Below are 19,212 nucleotides of genomic sequence, written 5' to 3'. Positions count from 1 at the left end.
CACATGCTGAGTTGTCATTGGCCTGCAGGCATCTGTAAGGACTAATATTGTTTTGAAGACCCAGGCTAGGGGTCCTAATGCCAGGCTTTTCCCCATGGTGCTGTATGAGTAAGATCACAGACCTAATGCTTCTTAAAAGAGTTAAACTGTAATATTTCGTTGTCCTACAAGTTATTATTTTTATACAAAGTGCGTAAAACAAGACATGGTGTCAGAACAGGGATTTGAAATGGACATCGTTGGAGCTCCCTTGCCTCAAATCAATTGGGAATCTTTGAACTTACATAGAGAATGGCGCAAGTTCAAGCAACACGTGGAGTTGATGTTCTCGGGTCCGTTGAAAAGCAAAGAGGAGGAAGAAAGATGCAGCTACCTACTCCTGTGGGTCGGAGAAAAAGGGAGAGACATTTTTAACACATGGTCTCTCACCGCGGATGAAGCAAAGGTACTGAAAAGTTATTTTGACCGTTTTGAATCATATGTGATGCCCAAGACAAACACGATATTCGCTAGGTACAAGTTTCAGGAGAAAGTACAAGGAGCTAGTGAGTCATTTGAACAGCTCGTGACTGAGTTAAAACTGCTGGTAAAAGACTGTGAATATGCAGATAAAGATGAGATGGTCAGAGACCGCATCATGTTTGGAATACATTCAACTAAAGTGAGAGAGAAACTTTTGAATGTTGGGTCCGGGCTAACGCTGGACAAAGCTATGGACATAGCTAGATCGCACGAGATAGCCCAAGCACAGTTGAAAACCATAACCGGTGCCATGAGCAGCTCGCGTGAACAGACAGTGCACGCAGTTAATAGACACACACCAAAGAATACCGCCCAGAGAGCGTGTTTTTAGAACAGAAAGAACAGAGAGAGCTCTAAAAATTAGTGACACAGACATAAAACGCTTCAAAAACTGTGGATATTATGGAAACAAGATGCATGGGGAAAAGGAGCATTGCCCTGCCAAAGGAAGGCAATGTGCTAAGTGTGTAAATGGAACCACTTTGCTAAAGTTTGCAGGACTGTTTTTGAAAAGCAGTACACACAGTGAGCGACAGCCAAATGTCAGATAGAGAGCCAAATGCAGAGGAACTGTTTATTGATTCTGTGTCACAGAAAAAACAGATTTCAGAGACTGAGCAAGCCTTTGCAGATATTGAGATAGGAAAACAGGGCAAAGAGCTTAAGTTTAAACTAGATACTGGAGCTCAGGTTAATGTAATTCCTCTGAGTGAGTATCACAGCTTGAAGGATGAGTGTGAGCTACAGCCCACCTCATGCAGACTGACCAGCTATGGGGGTGAGCAGCTCATTGTAAAAGGCACATGCGTGATGAAATGCAAGTGCAAAGAAAGCGACATGATGTTGGACTTTTACATTGTTGACACTCGAGCACCTCCAGTGCTAGGTCTAAAGGCATGTTTAGACATGGACCTTGTCAAGCCAGTGCTATCATTGACAGCACCAGTTGAGAAGCAGACAGTCATGGAGGAGTTTGCTGACGTTTTCAAAGGAATCGGACTATTCCCAGGTGAATGCACTATTCACCTTGACCCAGCAGCAACCCCTGTGGTTTGCCCACCGAGGAGGATACCCCTTGCTCTACGTAGTCGCCTGAAGGAGGAGCTGCAGAGCATGGAGAATACAAAAATCATCGTCCAGGAAACAGAACCGACAGAGTGGGTCAACGCGTTAGTAGTGGTTGAGAAACCACGTACAGGCAAGCTCAGAGTCTGTCTCACCCCAGAGATTTGAACAAGGCTATCAAACGCCCTCACTACCCTCTACCAACACTAGATGACATCACACCCAAGCTAGTCGGAGCACGTTACTTCAGTGTAATGGACGCACAATCAGGATACTGGACTATCAAGCTCACGGAAGAGTCATCTAAGCTAACAACGTTCAACACACCATTTGGACGCTACTGATTTCTGCGTTTACCATTTGGTCTTATCTCAGCTCAGGATGAATTCCAGCGGAAGATCGACGAAACCTATGAAGGCCTTGACGGAGTAGTCGCAATCGTAGATGACATCCTCATCTATGGCAGGAATAGAGAGGAACATGACAGGAACCTCCGTGCGATGCTACAAATATCACGGGAGAAAGGTATCTGGCTGAACCCCGAGAAAAGCATAATCGGATCCACCGAGATCAGTTATTTCGGGCATCGCCTCTCAACTGATGGCATTATGCCGGATCCAGAGAAAATCGCCGCCATCAAGAAGATGGAGCCGCCGAAGAACCGCGCAGAGCTAGAGACAGTACTAGGCATGGTTAACTACTTAGCCAAGTTTGCCCCGAGCCTCTCTGAAATCAACGCACCCATGCGTCAGTTGCTCAAACAATCCAATGAGTTCCTGTGGGACAAACAACATGACACAGCATTTCAGAAAATGAAAGACCTAATCACCAGAGAACCAGGACCAGTTCTTGCCTACTTCGACCCCAACAAAGAGCTCAGACTACAAGTGGACGCGTCAAAGTACGGACTAGGCGCAGTATTACTGCAAGAAGGAAAGCCCATCGGCTACGCTTCCAGATCTCTCTCAGACAGTGAAATCAACTATGCTCAAATCGAGAAAGAGCTATATGCAATTCTGTTTGGATGTAAGCGTTTCCACCAGTACGCCTATGGCCGACAAGTCATTGTGGAATCCGACCACAAGCTCCTCGAGTCAATCATGAGGAAACCACTAGCCGCAGCCTCACCAAGGCTACAGAGAATGATCCTTCAGCTACAGAAGTACGACTTCACAATCATTCACCGTCCAGGCAAAGACATTCCTGTCGCAGACACGCTCTCCAGAAAGTCTCTTAGCTACCAGGACAGCAGCCTCAGTGAAGGCATGGATGTGCAGGTACACATGGTGTACAACAGCTTACCTGTGAGTGACTCAAAACTGAAGGACATCCAAGCAGGAACAGAGAAAGATGCACAACTCACACTGCTGAGCAAAGTCATACATGAAGGATGGCCTGAGGAAAGGACAAAATGCCCTCAGAGCATATCTGAATTCTGGAACCACAGAGACGAACTGTCACAAATCAACAGAATCATCTTCAAAGGGGAGAAAATCATCATTCCTACCAGTCTCAGAGAAGAGATGTTGACAAAAATTCATGCTGGACATATGGGCATGGAAAAATGCAAACAAAGAGCACGTGACATTATGTTTTGGCCTGGAATGTGCAAACACATTGAGGATATTGTCGGAAAATGTTCCATTTGTCTAGAATGCCGCCCATCAAATGTCAAAGAGCCCATGACACCTCACCGTATCCCAGACAGGCCCTGGCAGGTCGCGGCAATGGACCTGTTCACATGGAACAACGAGGACTACATAGTGACTGTTGATTACTACAGCAGATTTTTTGAACTGGACAAGCTTCACAGCACCACCTCTGCAGCTGTGATCCACAAGCTAAAGGCAGCCTTTGCCAGGTATGGCATGGTAGAGACTTTAGTCTCAGACAATGGCCCCCAATACAAATCAATAGAGTGTGAGTCGTTTGCTAAGGCATGGGATTTCACACATGTCACATCAAGCCCACATTACTCCCAAAGTAATGGCCTTGCTGAAAAAACTGTCCAGATTGCAAAAACACTCATGGACAAAGCCAAAGCGGACAAAAGAGACCCCTACATCAGTCTCCTTGAGTACCGCAACACTCGGTTGACAACTTCAAGTCACCAGTACAGCTGTTGATGAGCCGCAGACTTCACTCAATCCTTCCAAGCACCAACCAGCAGCTGCAGCCAGAGGTCGTCAGCTGCAAGCAAGTGCATGCAAAACGTGTACAGGGACAGCAACACCAAAAGAGATACTATGACAGGTCAGCTAGACTACTGCCGACGCTGCACAATGGCGAATCCGTTAGAATCCAGGAGCATGACTACTGGAAGCCAGCAGTCGTCATCCAGCCAGCTGACACTGAGTGATTGTATCACGCCTGCACCCCAGAAGGACAGGTGTACTGCCGCAATCGCAGGCACCTCCTGAACACCAAGGAACAACACCGTCATTCCGACGAGAGGATCAGTTCAACAGACTGTGATGAACAGAGCAATACACAAAACACATCATACTTACCTGAACCTAAACCTGAACCTGAATTGTTGACCGATTCAGGAGCATGCTCAGTTTCATATCACACAAGGTCGGGACGAGAGGTCAAGCCTAGAGTTATCCTTGACTTGTGAACTGTCAAAGGGTGTAGGCGGATCGCTGCCCTAAAAAAAAACTGTACATCGTTATTGAAACGTTGAGATGTTTTCAGTGCTAGTTAAATGCTGAGTTTACTTACATGTTTATGCTACCGAGAACATTATGTAGAAGAAAGATTTAAAAGTAATGCATAACATTTTTCTTTTAAAAGAAAGGGGATGTAACATTTGCATATTGAATTATGGCACGCAGGCATCTGTAAGGAATACCTATTATATTCACATGTGATCACATGCTGAGTTGTCATTGGCCTGCAGGCATCTGTAAGGACTACTATTGTTTTGAAGACCCAGGCTAGGGGTCCTAATGCCAGGCTTTTCCCCATGGTGCTGTATGAGTAAGATCACAGACCTAATGCTTCTTAAAAGAGTTAAACTGTAATACTCCGTTGTCCTACAAGTTATTATTTTTATACAAAGTGTGTAAAACAAGACAGGCAGAGCCCCCACTCACCCCAAAGAAGGCCATCAGCAAAAGAGAGTGCGTGACCTTTGCCAGGAACTCCCAGGCTGGGTGTTTCTCATCCCCGACCTGGTGGGACATTGGTGTGCTGTGTATGCTGAGAGAAAGCAGAAATGGGGCCTATGTAGGGCCCAGGCCTGAGACTCCCAAGGGAAGAAAGATTTCCTCAGGATATTTTGGACTGCCACATAGAGAAGGCTGATGAGCTTCCTCCTGCATTGTTTTAGGAGGGGAGGGCAAGCACTCCCACTCCCCTGATCCCAACATCCTCTGACAGGCAGTCACTGGCAGGCAGATCCAGGAATCAAAGGCCCACAGATTTTCAGGCCCCACCATTTCACTTATTGTATTTAAAGCATTACGCTCTAGGCTTTCTGGCCCTGTTTCACCAGTATTCCGGTTGACCTGGAATGGATGGGGTCGGAAATACACTTGGGGACTTTCTACACTTGGGGAGCAGGCAAGTCATGGCCTCCACCATATTCCCACATTTGCTTGGCTCAAATGCTGGATGCAGAACCCACCTTTTAGGCCCCAGCGTTCAAAGGTTAGCGGAGGGACAAGGAAATTATCGCTGGTAGTGAGGGCTGACACTTAAGATTTTTTTAAACTTTTTAATGGCATCCCCCACACAGTGACAGGCCTCCATGACCTACCACTACTGATTTCCACCCTGATTCTGGCAAAGCTCCCTATTGGAGGCTAGAGTCCACCTCTAGCATGCAAATGATCCCATGGCCAAATATATGATCAGGGCAGGGGGATATTTCCAAGACTGACGGAAGCACTGGCCTACCGCAAATGCCGCCCCCACCCCCAAGCATAAAACTTGGAGCTATCTGTCAAGACTTCTCTTTAAACGTTTTAAGTATTAAAAGTTTTATGTATTTATGCAATTTTTATTATACAAATTGATCTTCTATGGTGTTTCACATGGGGAGTCAAGACCAAGTGTAATCTTCAGGTTAAGCAGGATTAGAGTATAATTGGACTGGGGCACACAGCGGTAATTCAATTGATGCAGAAATGAAGCATTGCAGCGCCACCACTAGCAGGAGGGTGGAATTACAGTGTGACATGTTTATCGGCAGTTTCCACTATAAATGTGGATATAGAAATTTATCATGTCAAAAACTGACACAAAAGTATGACAAAAACGTAAGAATAAGCAGTAAGATTTTGTAGACAGCAGTATGTGCAACCATAAGATTTTCTAATATTGCATTGTGTTGCCTGTATAAAATTCCTGTTTCGGGAGAAATTAATTTTGGAAAAATTAGGATCATAGGGGGTGATTTTGCCAGCCTTGGGGAGGCGGGTTTGAAGGCGGGACTGCTGGGAAAATGGCAGAATTTGGTGGCGGATGTTCAACCCGTCCCCAACCCACCTCCATGCCATCTTGCCAGGAAGCGGGTAGCTGTCCCGCGCCAGGTCCCCTCTCCTTGGAGGCGGGAAGGGATCCACTTAACTGCCTGTTAACAGGTAGTTAACAGGCAGAAAATAGGATTATTCCCATTTTGCCCACACAAGTGCGGGCTTCCCGAAGGCTCCGAAGCCTGCCAGGGTCACCTAGGTGAGCAGTGGGTCTGCGGGGGTCAGAGGGGTCCAAAAGTGCATTGTGAAGGTGAGCGATGGGTGCAAGTGTGGAGTGGTGAGTATCTGAGGTAAGTGCAAACTGTTAGAAAAAGTGTACTTACCTTTGTTTCTTCCTGCAGGCTTCAATCGGTGTGTATGCGGAGAGTCTCACACCTCCACGGTAGAGATGACAGATGGCCATTGCATTCTCCAATGCAACAACCATCTAATTTCTGCAGAAAAAAGAGGTTTGATGCGGACTTGAATTCAAGAACTCATCAAACTACAGAGAATGTCAGTGTTTGACTGCTTCACAGAGCTGTCAAACGATGACAATTCATCTGTCAAAAATTTTTGACAGATGAAACATCATACGTTGACGTTCTCAGTAACCAGCTTTCCCTTAATTGGCCTGCTAAACCCGCTGGGCAGGCTTAACGAGATCAACCAAGGGAAAATAGCATGGGTTGGCCAGAAGTTAATGGAGGCGGGACTGAAACCCGACAAGTGGGAGTCCCGCCACCAAAAGCTCCCCATTGGCAAAATCACCCCCACAGAATCACAGAAGGAGGCTATTCAGCCCATCGTGCTGGTGCCAGCTCTTTGGTAGAGCAATCCAGTTAGTCCCACTCCCCTGCTTTTTCCCCATAGCCCTGCAAATATTTCCTTTTCAAGTATATATCAATTTTCCCTTTGAAAGTTACTATTGAATCTGCTTCTACCACCCTTTCAGGCAGTGCATTCCAGATCATAACTCGCTGTGTAAAAAAATTGTCCTCATCTCCCCTCTGGTTCTTCTGCCAGTGCCATTAAGTCTATTTTATGTACTATTTTATACATATATGGCCCAGAAATTCGGGTCGGAGGTGCACTTACCTAGCGCGCCGGCCGTTGTCCTGTGGGCCCGCGTGGGATTTCGCTCCTGGGCCTCCTCCAACTGCCGGCGCGCAGTGCTTGCGTATCCCGGGGCGCAGTGAGTTCGATGCGTCCCCTGTGATCACGTGGGCCATGGAGAGCCAATGGTAGCAGGGAATGCTTCATTCATAAGTTTGACAGGAAGAGCTGTCAAACCTATAAATATTATAAGCCCCTAAACATCACTAAAACTGCAAATAAATTTTAAAAAACATCACATTTTTAAAATAACTATAAATTATATAAAATAACTATTTTAAACAATAATTTAAATTTTTGAAAAAATTAATTACATTTTCTAACGGAGCTAAAAATAAACTTACCATTTTTTAAAGTATTTAAAATTAATAAACCTGTGGAAAAAATGTTTTAATTTTAATTAATTCACCACTTACCTTGTTAAAAGCAGGCCTTGTGTAACTCCTGGAGACTTACCCTCCCGGAAAAACCCGGAAAAAAACCGTAAGTTCGATGCGCACGCGCTGCCTCTCCTGTGCGCGTTCCACCTCTGAACCCCTTCCATTGGGCCTACGGGTGAGTACCGTGGAGCCCCGAATTTCTGGGCCATTGTGTTTTAAGTTTTTACAATTTCGTACAAAAACCATATAAAAATAAGTAAAGTGCAGTCACATATTTCCAAGCATGTTATTAAGGGGTAATTTTGCTGACTTTGGTCCCCAAGGGCCACCCGTTTCCCTAGCTGCAAACATCAGGAAAAAGGAGCGAAGAGCTGTTCTGCTGGTTTTTCATTCTTTTTATATAGCCCCAGAATGTTCCCAACTTTCCATCTTATTTTCCTGGCGGATCACTTGCTGCATGCCCCAGTGCCCGGTTGGGGGGTGGGGGGTTGGTTTGCAAGGGGCGAATTTCGGGGCCAGATTTACCAATCATAGTCCTTTATGATTATTCTAATTTTTCCAAGATAATACTGGCCTAACCCTATACATGTCTGCAATCAATTGTCATATTCTTTGAAAGTATTTCTGTTCCTCCAGACAAATTTCTAAGAGACTTTACAGTAACATACAGCACTTGATACCTCCTAATTATACATTAATTCCACTTGAACAGTCACCTCACTAAATCTAACAGGTTTTAATATTCTTTTTGCAATGCCAACTGACTAGCATTTAAAAGTCAACTAATACTGTTGGAAACACATTTATTTTTAAGAGTTATTCCTTTTTCTGAAAAATAGCAGATCAGATTTCTGTACCTTTCACCTTGTAATTTTGTTTATATTGGGACCCACCTCCTCTGTGTTAGAAGAAACCTTAGCCTCCTTTGTTGATAACATGATATATTCCTTCCTGCATCAGTGTGCTTTTCCCTCAGTGCTTTACAGCTGTAAAGTGAAGGGAAGCAAAGGATGCCAAGGATTGAAGACCACTGTGGATCAACAAAGTCATATTGATTAATATATTTCATCTGATGGACTAGTCTCTGGAAAGTGAGACTAGCTCATCAGCTGAAAAAAGCTTTACATCCTACAACTGGGAAATGGCTTACGAATATAAAAAATAATATGAGCTGGATTTTCTACTGGAAAACAGTGGAACTTGGAATAGTGTTTTTGTCAATGGTAAATTGAAATTTCAACTGCTAATTGTTAACTAGAATTAATTAATTAAATTTCCAGTTAAAAATGAACTTGCACGCACACACCTTGGTATCAACAGTTGGATGCTACTGCTGGTGCTCAAGGAAAGGAATAAGCCTGTATAAAGGACCTGGACAGTTCAGTGGAGATAACCAGTTGCCCAATTCCAGCTGTCTTCCCTACAGAGGTGTTCATTTATTGGTAACTGATGAGTATTGGCATTTTACTTTCTGTGATAGCTGGAATCACTTTGCTTGTCACTTTGGGCAGAACTTTCAATTTTGATGGAGGTCTGAAATGGGTGATATTGGATTGGCCGCCCGTTATACACCCCTCACGATTTTTCTTTCCATCATCATTGTGTCTAATGACCAGCAATGGGCCCCTGCCATTAGCAAAATATGACTCCAGTCATGTGTTGCTGTACTTCTGTTTGGAAAAAATATATAATAAGCTACTTATCCTTCATATAGTCAGGCATTTATTTCAGTGGATAATGGAGGCAAATGTCAAAAGTAGCTGTTACAATATGTTCCCATGATGGGCATTTACAGATTTATTTCTTATCAACATGAGAAAAAAATTAAAGAATTGGGAGTAGCAGGAATTTTTGCTGGTGATGCTGGTGGTAACCTATTACATTGTATACAGCTCTGTCATGCACCCCGGTCATTACGGTGCAATGGATGTTATGAGGCTTAATTAGTGAATTCAAGTCATATAAACATTTCTGAAACAAATCTATCTAATTTGCATTTGAATGAATCCATACTAACTGCTTCCACCGACTCCCTAGGAAGCCTGTTCCATAGATTGACCACTCATTCACTGAAATATTGTTTTGTACAATCAATACCAGTGCGTAAGTGATTGAGGTTTTGCTAGATTGGCCACGGTGCAGAACCTCCAGCTGGGAGATGCTCCTCAGATTTGATATCTAGATGATGTGTCTTATTCTATAGATATGTTCCAGGCGTTAATTCTCCACTGTTTCACACTGGAGTTGAGAGGGTTGACAGAGTGCAGGAAGCTGCATCTTGACTTTAGTCTACTCTGAGCAGGACGATGCTGGAACAATGGATGATGTAGTAACCTGGGAGGTTATGAGTAACCTGATCCACCAGGTGGTGCTATGGCAATTTGTCTCCTGAGTTAAGTCTGATCTGTACTGGTTGTACTCTTTGTTTTTGCTGCCTCATGGCAGAAGCTTTTATGTGCAAGTGTTGATTAAACCATGTTACGGAGTTAACCTGTGTCCGTCTCCATCTATGGCCACCTCAAGATACCACATATGGCGACGAGAATAAAGGATGGAAATGTTTTGGTGGATCAGTCATAGTTAGGGAGTATTCGGAAGAGGTGCTCGGGTTGGTTAGCAAACTAGTCGGAAAAGCACGAAGCTAGGCCGCGGGAGTCGAAACGGAGTTTGATTTTTTGGCTGAAGTGACCGGACTCCAAGGATGGCAGGAACGGTAGGCTCCGTGGCACCTTTTGACAGCAAGTCGCAATCTTGGGAGGAGTATTGTGAAATACTGAGCCATTTCTTTATGGCAAACGAGGTGGACAGTGCTGAAAAGAAAAGGGCCATTTTACTGAGTTGTGTGGGAGTGCAAACCTATACACGGATGAGGAATCTGCTGAGCCCGGAGCGGCCAGGAGAAAAATCTTTTGACGAGTTGGTGAGTCTGCTAAAGAATCATTTCAATCCGAAACCTAGTGAAATAGCACAGAGATGGAAATTCAATTCGAGGATTAGGAGGCCGGAAGAAAGCATTACTGAGTATGTGGAGGAGCTTCGGAAGCTCGCACAGGACTGTAATTTTGGAAATACGCTCACAGTCATGTTAAGGGACAGACTAGTATGCAGAGTTAACGACGACAGTATACAGCAAAGGTTGCTGTCAGAAGAAGGATTAACGTTTGAGATGGCACTTAAAAAAGCACAAGCCATGGAGACGGCTAACAAGGACATTAAGGACTTAAACAGTATGAGCAAGGAGAAATGGAGTAAACCAGTGGGAGGAGCTGTTTTCAAGATGGAAGCTGGCGCGAAAAGTCCACCAGTCGGGGTTGGGGATTGCTACCGATGTGGCGGGACGAGCCATTATGCAAAGGACTGCAGGTTTGCAAAGGCAAAGTGCCACAATTGTGGAAAAATAGGGCACTTAAAGAAAGTCTGTAAAAGGGCAGTGAGTGAGAGAAGCAGTGCTAAAGGGGCAAAGCATGCTAAAGGGGGGAGGGAGAAGTACACAAAGCGGGCAAATTACATACAAGAGGAGGAAGAGTCTGGTGAGTCTAGTGAGGAGGTTTTCACTATATACAGTATAGACACTTCAAGGCCCAACGTACTCCCTCTCACTCAGTATTTGATAGTGAACGGAGGTCAAGTAAAGTTTGAGATTGACACCGGATGTAGTGTAACCATAATGTCGCAGACTGAGTACGCCAAGCTATGGGGGGAAGCAAAAGTACCAGAGCTAGGTACATGCCCCATTAGTCTCAAAACCTACACAGGACAGAAGGTGGACATTTTGGGGGCGGCCGAAGTACAAGTGGAACACAAAGGAGTCACCAAAGAGCTTACGGTGGTAGTGGTAGCAGGGTCAGGGCCAAACCTGTTAGGGCGAGAGTGGATCAGTGAGTTGAGTGTGGACTGGCAGGAAATGAATAAAATGGAGGACAGTACAGAGGCACTGCAAGAAGTGCTGATGAAGCATGAGTTAGTGTTCAAGGACGAACTGGGCACCTTAAGGGGAGCCACAGCCAAGATTCATGTAGCCAGTGATGCCACGCCTCGTTTCTTTAAACCAAGGTCGGTACCTTTTGCAATGAAAACCAAGGTTGAGGCAGAACTAGATCGCCTGCTAAAGGACAAAGTAATAGAACCAGTGAAATTTTCAGACTGGGCGGCACCAATAGTCCCGGTATTGAAACCCGACGGTAACGTAAGGGTGTGTGGTGACTATAAGTTAACAGTGAACAGAGTATCATCACTGGAACAGTACCCCATTCCGAGAATGGAGGACATGTTAACATCGCTCGCTGGGGGAGAAAGATTCAGCAAACTGGACATGAGTCATGCGTATCAGCAGATATTGCTAGATGAAGAATCAAAAAAGTTTGTCACGGTGAACACGCACAAGGGGCTGTTCATGTATGCCAGGTTACCATTTGGTGTCAGTTCTAGCCCAGCAATATTCCAACGGACTATGGAGGCCATTCTGCAGGGCATTCCAAAGGTGGCCGTGTACTTAGATGATATTCTGCTAACAGGAAGTGACGATCAGGATCACTTAAAAACATTGGACAAAGTGCTACAGCGGCTGGAAGAGGCGGGGCTATGCCTGAAACGGAGTAAGTGTAGTTTCATGGAGAAGGAAGTTACATTCCTGGGACATCGGGTGGATGCCACAGGCCTCCATCCATTACCAGGGAAAGTGCGGGCAGTGCAGGATGCACCTGCACCCACCTCAGTGACTGAACTGAAAGCCTATCTAGGGCTCCTGAATTATTATAACCGGTTTCTTCCAAACTTATCGATGCTGCTGGCACCCCTGCACAAACTGCTGAGAAAGGAGGAGCCATGGCGTTGGGGGCCAGAGCAAGTGAAAGCATTTCAGCAGTCAAAGGAGCTACTTCAGTCCAGCAGGGTGTTAGTGCATTACGACGAGAAGAAGGAGCTGATAATGTCCTGCGATGCATCACCCTATGGAGTGGGGGCAGTGTTGGCCCACCGCATGCCAGATGGAGCGGAAAGGCCCATCGGGTTTGTTTCACGCACGCTCACAGCTGCGGAAAAGAACTATTCACAGCTTGATAAAGAGGGGTTAGCCATTATATTTGGAGTAAAGAAATTCCATAAGTACATATATGGGAGGAAGTTTGTAATCAGTACTGACCACAAGCCTCTTATTAGCTTACTGAATGAGATGAAAGCGGTGCCTCAAATGGCATCACAGAGAATAATGAGATGGGCAGTAATACTAAGAGCCTATGAATATGTGATCACGTACAGAGCTGGCAAGGAAAACGGGAACGCAGATGCTCTCAGCCGCCTGCCCCTCTCAAAATCTCCTCGCAGTACTTCCCCTGAGGAGCACGTCCTGATGCTGGATCAGGAGATCAGTCCCCTGATGACTTCAGTGCAAATCCAGGGCTGGACAGCCAAGGACCCCGTTCTGTCAAGGGTCCGTGAGTATGTGTTGAAAGGCTGGCCAGATCACCATGAGGGACCGGAGTTCGTGCCGTACAGACAGAGACAGCACGAGCTCAGTGTCCAAGATGGATGTGTGCTATGGGGAGCACGCATCATAGTCCCAGAGCAGGGACGCTCTACTTTGATGGAACAGTTGCATCAATCGCACCCAGGAATGACTAGAATGAAAGGACTGGCTAGGAGCTACCTGTGGTGGCCTAACTTGGATGCTGAAATTGAGTCAAAGGTAAAGTCATGCACTATATGTCAGGAACAGAGGAACGCACCTGCCGGGGCACCACTCCATCCCTGGGAGTGGCCCAGCAAACCCTGGAGGAGAATTCACATAGACTATGCAGGACCTTTTAGGTGCAAAATGTTTTTGGTGCTGGTAGACGCTCACTCAAAGTGGATCGACGTTTATCCAGTGAGCTCTGCAACGACTGATGCCACACTGAATTGTCTCAGGAACAGCTTCAGCACGCATGGTATTCCAGAAATGATTGTATCTGACAATGCACAGTGTTTTGTTAGTGAAGGGAGCAAAGAATTCATGGTAAGGAATGGAATCACACATGTCACCTCGGCTCCATATCACCCAGCCTCAAATGGGTTAGCTGAGCGAGCCGTGCAGACTTTTAAGGAGCTCATGAGGAAGAGCTCAGGTGACACCTGGAGACCAAGCTCAATAGAGCCTTGTTTAGTTATTGTATAACACCCCAAGCTACCACGGGGCTTTCTCCGGCTGAGTTGATGATGGGGAGAAAGTTGCGGTGCACGTTCGACCTGATACACCCAGATCTCAAAAGTAAGGTTGAGACAAAACAAACAAACCAAAAAGCGTACCATGACAAACATACTAAAGCTCGCCATTTCGCCATAGGGGACTCTGTGTACACCCGGAACTTCGGCTATGGACCTAAATGGATACCAGGACTAATCCAGGACATTACAGGACCTGTGTCGTACTCCGTGTTACTATGGGATGGTCAAGGGGTTCGTCGGCATGTGGATCAGCTTTTCAGCCGGCAGCAGGGGAAATGCCTCAAATGGAACAAAGGGCAGCCGAGGAGGCTGTTCCAGGACCCAGCACGGCTTATAAGTTGCCAGTGGACACTGGTACTGCCAGGCCACAGAGGGACAGAGTAAAACCAACATCAGAGACTACTCCAATCTCAAGTGCGAGTGAATCTGAGAATCCACCACAAGTGGAATTAAGACGTTCACAAAGGATTCGCAAGCAACCAGAAAGACTTACACAAACCTGTTAAATTAGTCAGGGGTTAACCATGGTTAGAGCATACTGGTTAATTAAAATGTAGTACCTAGTAAGGGTTATTGTTTAAGAATTGCATACGGCAATCTTAAGGGGGGAGGAGTGTAGTAACCTGGGAGGTTATGAGTAACCTGATCCACCAGGTGGTGCTGTGGCAATTTGTCTCCTGAGTTAAGTCTGATCTGTACTGGTTGTACTCTTTGTTTTTGCTGCCTCGTGGCAGAAGCTTTTATGTGCAAGTGTTGATTAAACCATGTTACGGAGTTAACCTGTGTCCGTCTCCATCTATGGCCACCTCAAGATACCACAGATGACGTGGGTTATTAGATTGTTTCTTTCGGCTCTGGCTATGGCTGCTCTTCGTATGCCTGGAGCTGCAATACCCGGCAGTAGGTAAACATTGTCAACCTTGGTAGGTTTAAGGCAGCCAGTAATACAGTGGCAGCAGAATTAAAAACTGAGTTCAATTTCTTTGCATGTCCCATACCAGACAAGCAAATTCAGCAGCAGAAAAACAGAGTTCCAGAGCTGTAGTCCTGATAGTGTTTGGATCAGTGTCCCACTTGGAGTTAGTTAGATTTTGTTGGATATTATTTCTAGCTTTAACTTTCATTTTGGTCTTTTTGTGTTCCTTGTAACTCAAAAGTGCAATTCAGTATCACACCAAGGTAGACAGGGTTGAAACAATGATGAAGTCTTTTCCCATACCACTCAATATATAATTCCTGTTTGGCTTTTCTATTCTTAAGATGGAGTGCACGGCTTGGCCCTAAGTTTTCTGTAAAATGGACTGTTTACAGTAAGTCCTCACTAAGTCTTACCCCACCTCCAACTCATTGGCTGATACAGTGGTGTCAGTAGACACTCTCGGTACAGTACTGTGTGAGGCCAGCTAGAGCATCACTCAGGGTTTCTTTGATCCTATCAGAAGTCCGGCTTTGAGCCATTACAAAAAGATCATCTGCATATAGGAATTTTCTAGTGCCAGGATGGATGAATTGGTCATTGGTATATATATTGAAATAGCATTGGTGCTAGCACACTACCTTACGGGATCCCAATCTGTTGCCTATGTCAGTGGCTTTTTTTACTGCATAGTTCCATGAAAAAAATGGCGATTTGCTAATGAAATTCGGATGAGCTCTGTGAGACGAGTCAAAGAAGAAGCGATCACGTCACAGCCTCTGTCAGGCTATTAATCAGCCTGCGAATCCTTCTACTAGTCCTGTTATTAATGATTCAAGGTCAATTGATACCTTTAAAAGGCTGCTGAATAAATATCTGTTGAAAAGAGGAATTGAGGTATACAGATATATGAAAAGCACTACTAGTGTGGAAAGGATGGAGAGGATGGGGTGGGTGGTGGGGGGGGGTGTGGTAGGGTGGGGGTGCGGGGTGGGTGGGGGCGGGGAATGAGAGAAAAGAGCCCTGATAGAATAAAAGAGCTTGAGGGGCGAATGTCTTTTTCTCTCTCTGGAATTTATGAGCTGGATTTTCTGCCCATTCAGTGTCTATGGGTGGAAAACGTGAGGCTTATGTTTTTATGTTAACTGTCTAAAGTGCCTTTGTGCCCGACAGTCTGAATATCACTAGTTGGTCAAGGATGTAAATGGATGTCTTAAGTTGAACAGTTTCTTTTAAAAGATATTAATTGAAAAAGTGGCTCAATTGCATTCTGTTTACTAGAAAGTGGCTATTAAATATTGACACTTCAGCAATTGCTTCCTTTTTAGATTAAAACTTGCATTCACCTCTTGTTTATTTTCTTCAGGTTCCTGCCTATGTGATTGATTTTTTTTAATGCTTTTTATTGTATAACTAAAGAACACACAGCTGCATTTTATATCTGAACCATATGTTGGATTTTTATTTTTGAAAATGTGACATTATGTGAAGTACTTGACATTTTTTCTCAGAGGTTTTTCATTCAGTGCATTTTACTTAATTTCTCATTTCAGTCTTTGACTGAAAAAGAATCAAGCAGCACAGTGGTACAGTTGTTAATGAGGTAAACAGACTTGGTTATCTCTGTTAAATTCCTCGAACTAATGTTATATCCTTATGGTTTGGTTTCCAGTTTTTGACTTTTGAGCAATATAAGAAGATATTAAGTTATGCTTCACTGCCTTCTGGTGTGGTAAGTAGACAAATTACAGTTCCTTCTATTAGTAATACATCCAGTTAAGGTGGTGATAAACATTTTATTAATAGGCACTTTCCTAAAGATGTTTACACAAATGTGAACAATTTATTGTTACAGCGTTGAACAATAAATGGTTCTTTGACGCAGCACATGGTTTCATTTAAATTCCTTTGTTAGTGTTAGTTAAATGTCATTTCCCTTCTAAAGACTTCAATTAAAGACATTTTTAATGTTATTTAAGTTACTTTATGGTCAACCAAATCTCTGTGTACTATTAAGTTTTATAATAGCCTAATAAAAATGTGCGTTAAGTTTAACTTGCTGTAAGTTTGCTCATGAGCTGTCACTCAGCACAGGGATTAGTGCCTTTGTTTCTTGCATTCCCGCTTTTATCTTCCTGTTTACCTGTGGGTGTGTATTTAGGTGCTGAACAGAGTTAGGTAAGGATGAACTTTATGGGAAAACCTGCTCAGCAGCTAAGTCGTGGCGCAAAGTCAACTTGTTTTGTGTTGAGATTGTTGCTGACTGGTCAATCACCAGGCTTGTATGCAGGCTTTCAGGAAAAGGTTCTATTCTGTGAACACCCAGGGCACGAATCATCATAATCTGGAGGGGCCTCACCGTCCAAGTGCATATTGTCCCAGGAACTTTTTTAATTTACATGGAAATGATGAATCACTGATATTACAAATCTTGAATTTTAAATCTAATGTTCATTCCTTCAGAAGAATTGCCTGGTTGATATTTCTCTACTGGTATGTTCACATTACAAGCCACCTTTGCCTTAACTGTATAGTGGATGAGATATAAAGCAAACTAAGCTAGCTGTACTATATTCTTTATTGTCAGTGTCACTTGAGGTAATGCAAGAAACTAAAATATTTTGATATCGTCTAACCTTTTGAAGCATTGACATGTATCTTCCTGTTATTGGTCCAGGGATTGAGAGTTCACTAAAAAAAATGGGTGACAGTTGAAGGGGGGGTGGGGGAGAGGTGCGAGGGGGGGCAGAATTGCCTTTAATGGGCTGCTGTCATAATTTAAGTGGATGTGGGCACGTATGGGGAATAATTCATCCCTTTCAGAGGCTGTGTGAGGCAAAAGGTATAGTTGACAGAAACTAAGAAAAGGAAAGATACACATGGAGGCAGGAAATGGAGTCTTTGGCCAAGTGATGAAACTGCACAATTCCCAACCCCCCTGTTTGATACTGAGGGAAAGTGATGGTGCTCCTGCTGCCTGAAGTGGCTATGAGAAGGTCTGGCCTGTTTGCCACTCAAGGGCGCCCTCTCTAATGGACAGTAGTGCAGCATGCCTGTCTAGATGTACAGCCAGATATGGAAGATGGCACACCCTAAGGAAGCTGCCATGGTAAGACTACCCAACTGTACTATTTATCCAACCAATGGCCCAATTATGTATGCCACAGATTGTTACCTGATATCGGGCAGCCATATCATACAGTTGTTGCTTTAAGTGGGAAAGATAATGAAAGTGCTGGCCATACTGAATAATGCATCAGTCACCTATTGGAAACATGTGTAGACAAGCCCAATGATAAGAACATAAGAACATAAGAAATAGGAGCAGGAGTAGGCCAATCGGCCCCTCGAGCCTGCTCCACCATTCAATAAGATCATGGCTGATCTGATCCTAACCTCAAATCTTCTATCACTCTGCATCCACCCGAACCCATGTGATCTCCCGGGAGAGGCGAAAAACCAGATAAAGACCCAATGGCCAATTTGGGAGAAAAAAATCTGGGAAATTCCTCTCCGACCCATCTAGGCGATCGAAATTCTTCCAGGAGATCACTCTGTCCCTATATTTTCTACAGTACTTACCTTCTGTAAAGGCGATCTCCACCCCAGCCAGGAACAGGAATAAAACCATCTCCTGAAATCTAACAGAATTAGAACACAGTAGGAGCAGAACAAGGCTACACGGCCCCTGGGCCCGCTCCACTACCCACAGGGCCATGACCATTCCGAACCCAGACTCATGTCCAATTTCCTGCCCGCTCCCCGTAACCCTTTATTCCCTTTACTTCTAGGAAACTATCTATTTCTGTTTTAAATTTATTTAATGATGTAGCTTCCACAGCTTTCTGGGGCAGCAAATTCCACAAACCTACCACCCTCTGAGTGAAGAAGTTTCTCCTCATCTCAGTTTTGAATGAGCAGCCCCTTATTTTAAGATTATGCCCCCTAGTTCTAGTTTCACCCATCATTGGGAACATCCTCACCGCATCCACCCGATCAAGCCCCTTCACAATCTTATATGTTTCAATAAGATCGCCTCTCATTCTTCTGAACTCCAATGAGTAGAGTCCCAATCTACTCAACCTCTCCTCATATGACCACCCCCTCATCCCCGGGATTAACCGAGTGAACCTTCTTTGTACTGACTCGAGAGCAAGTATGTCTTTTCTTAAGTATGGACACCAAAACTGTATGCAGTATTCCAGGTGCAGCCTCACCAATACCTTGTACAACTGCAGCAATACCTCCCTGTTTTTATATTCCAACCCCCTAGCAATAAAAGCCAACATTCCATTGGCCTTCTTAATCACTTGATATTTTGAAAGTGGCCAAAGGTAAAAATGGTTGAGGGAGGAGGCAACAATGAATGACACTGGTTATGCTGTCCTATGATGCTGGTTAGCTGCAGGTGGCCTTATAACAGATGCACAGATCTTCAACTAGCTCTGTGTTGACCTGAAGCCTGCAGAGGCAATTCCTCATGGTCATTGCCAGGTAGGTTTGCCAGGGCCTGCAGACACAGTTGGTGGCACAATGGTGGGGTGCAGATAGT

At 44.6% G+C, this 19,212-nt stretch overlaps 1 protein-coding gene across 2 annotated transcripts in view; it reads left to right on the top strand.

Moving 5' to 3' along the window:
- Positions 1-19,212, top strand: part of slc25a21 (solute carrier family 25 member 21) — a 730,433-nt gene that overhangs the window by 658,753 nt on the left and 52,468 nt on the right. For both annotated transcript variants that reach the window (XM_086003353.1, XM_086003352.1), the window contains exon 6: positions 16,333-16,392. In XM_086003353.1, the coding sequence (XP_085859479.1) occupies positions 16,333-16,392 (60 nt within the window). The remainder of the gene's footprint in view (positions 1-16,332; positions 16,393-19,212) is intronic.

This window comes from Somniosus microcephalus, chromosome 12 (assembly GCF_052327205.1).
Source record: "Somniosus microcephalus isolate GS21.2 chromosome 12, FLI_Smic_1.0, whole genome shotgun sequence".
In the NCBI taxonomy this organism is placed as follows: Eukaryota; Metazoa; Chordata; class Chondrichthyes; order Squaliformes; family Somniosidae; genus Somniosus; species Somniosus microcephalus.
Note: the sequence above shows the minus strand (reverse complement) of the source record. Positions and strands in the feature narration are given on the sequence as shown.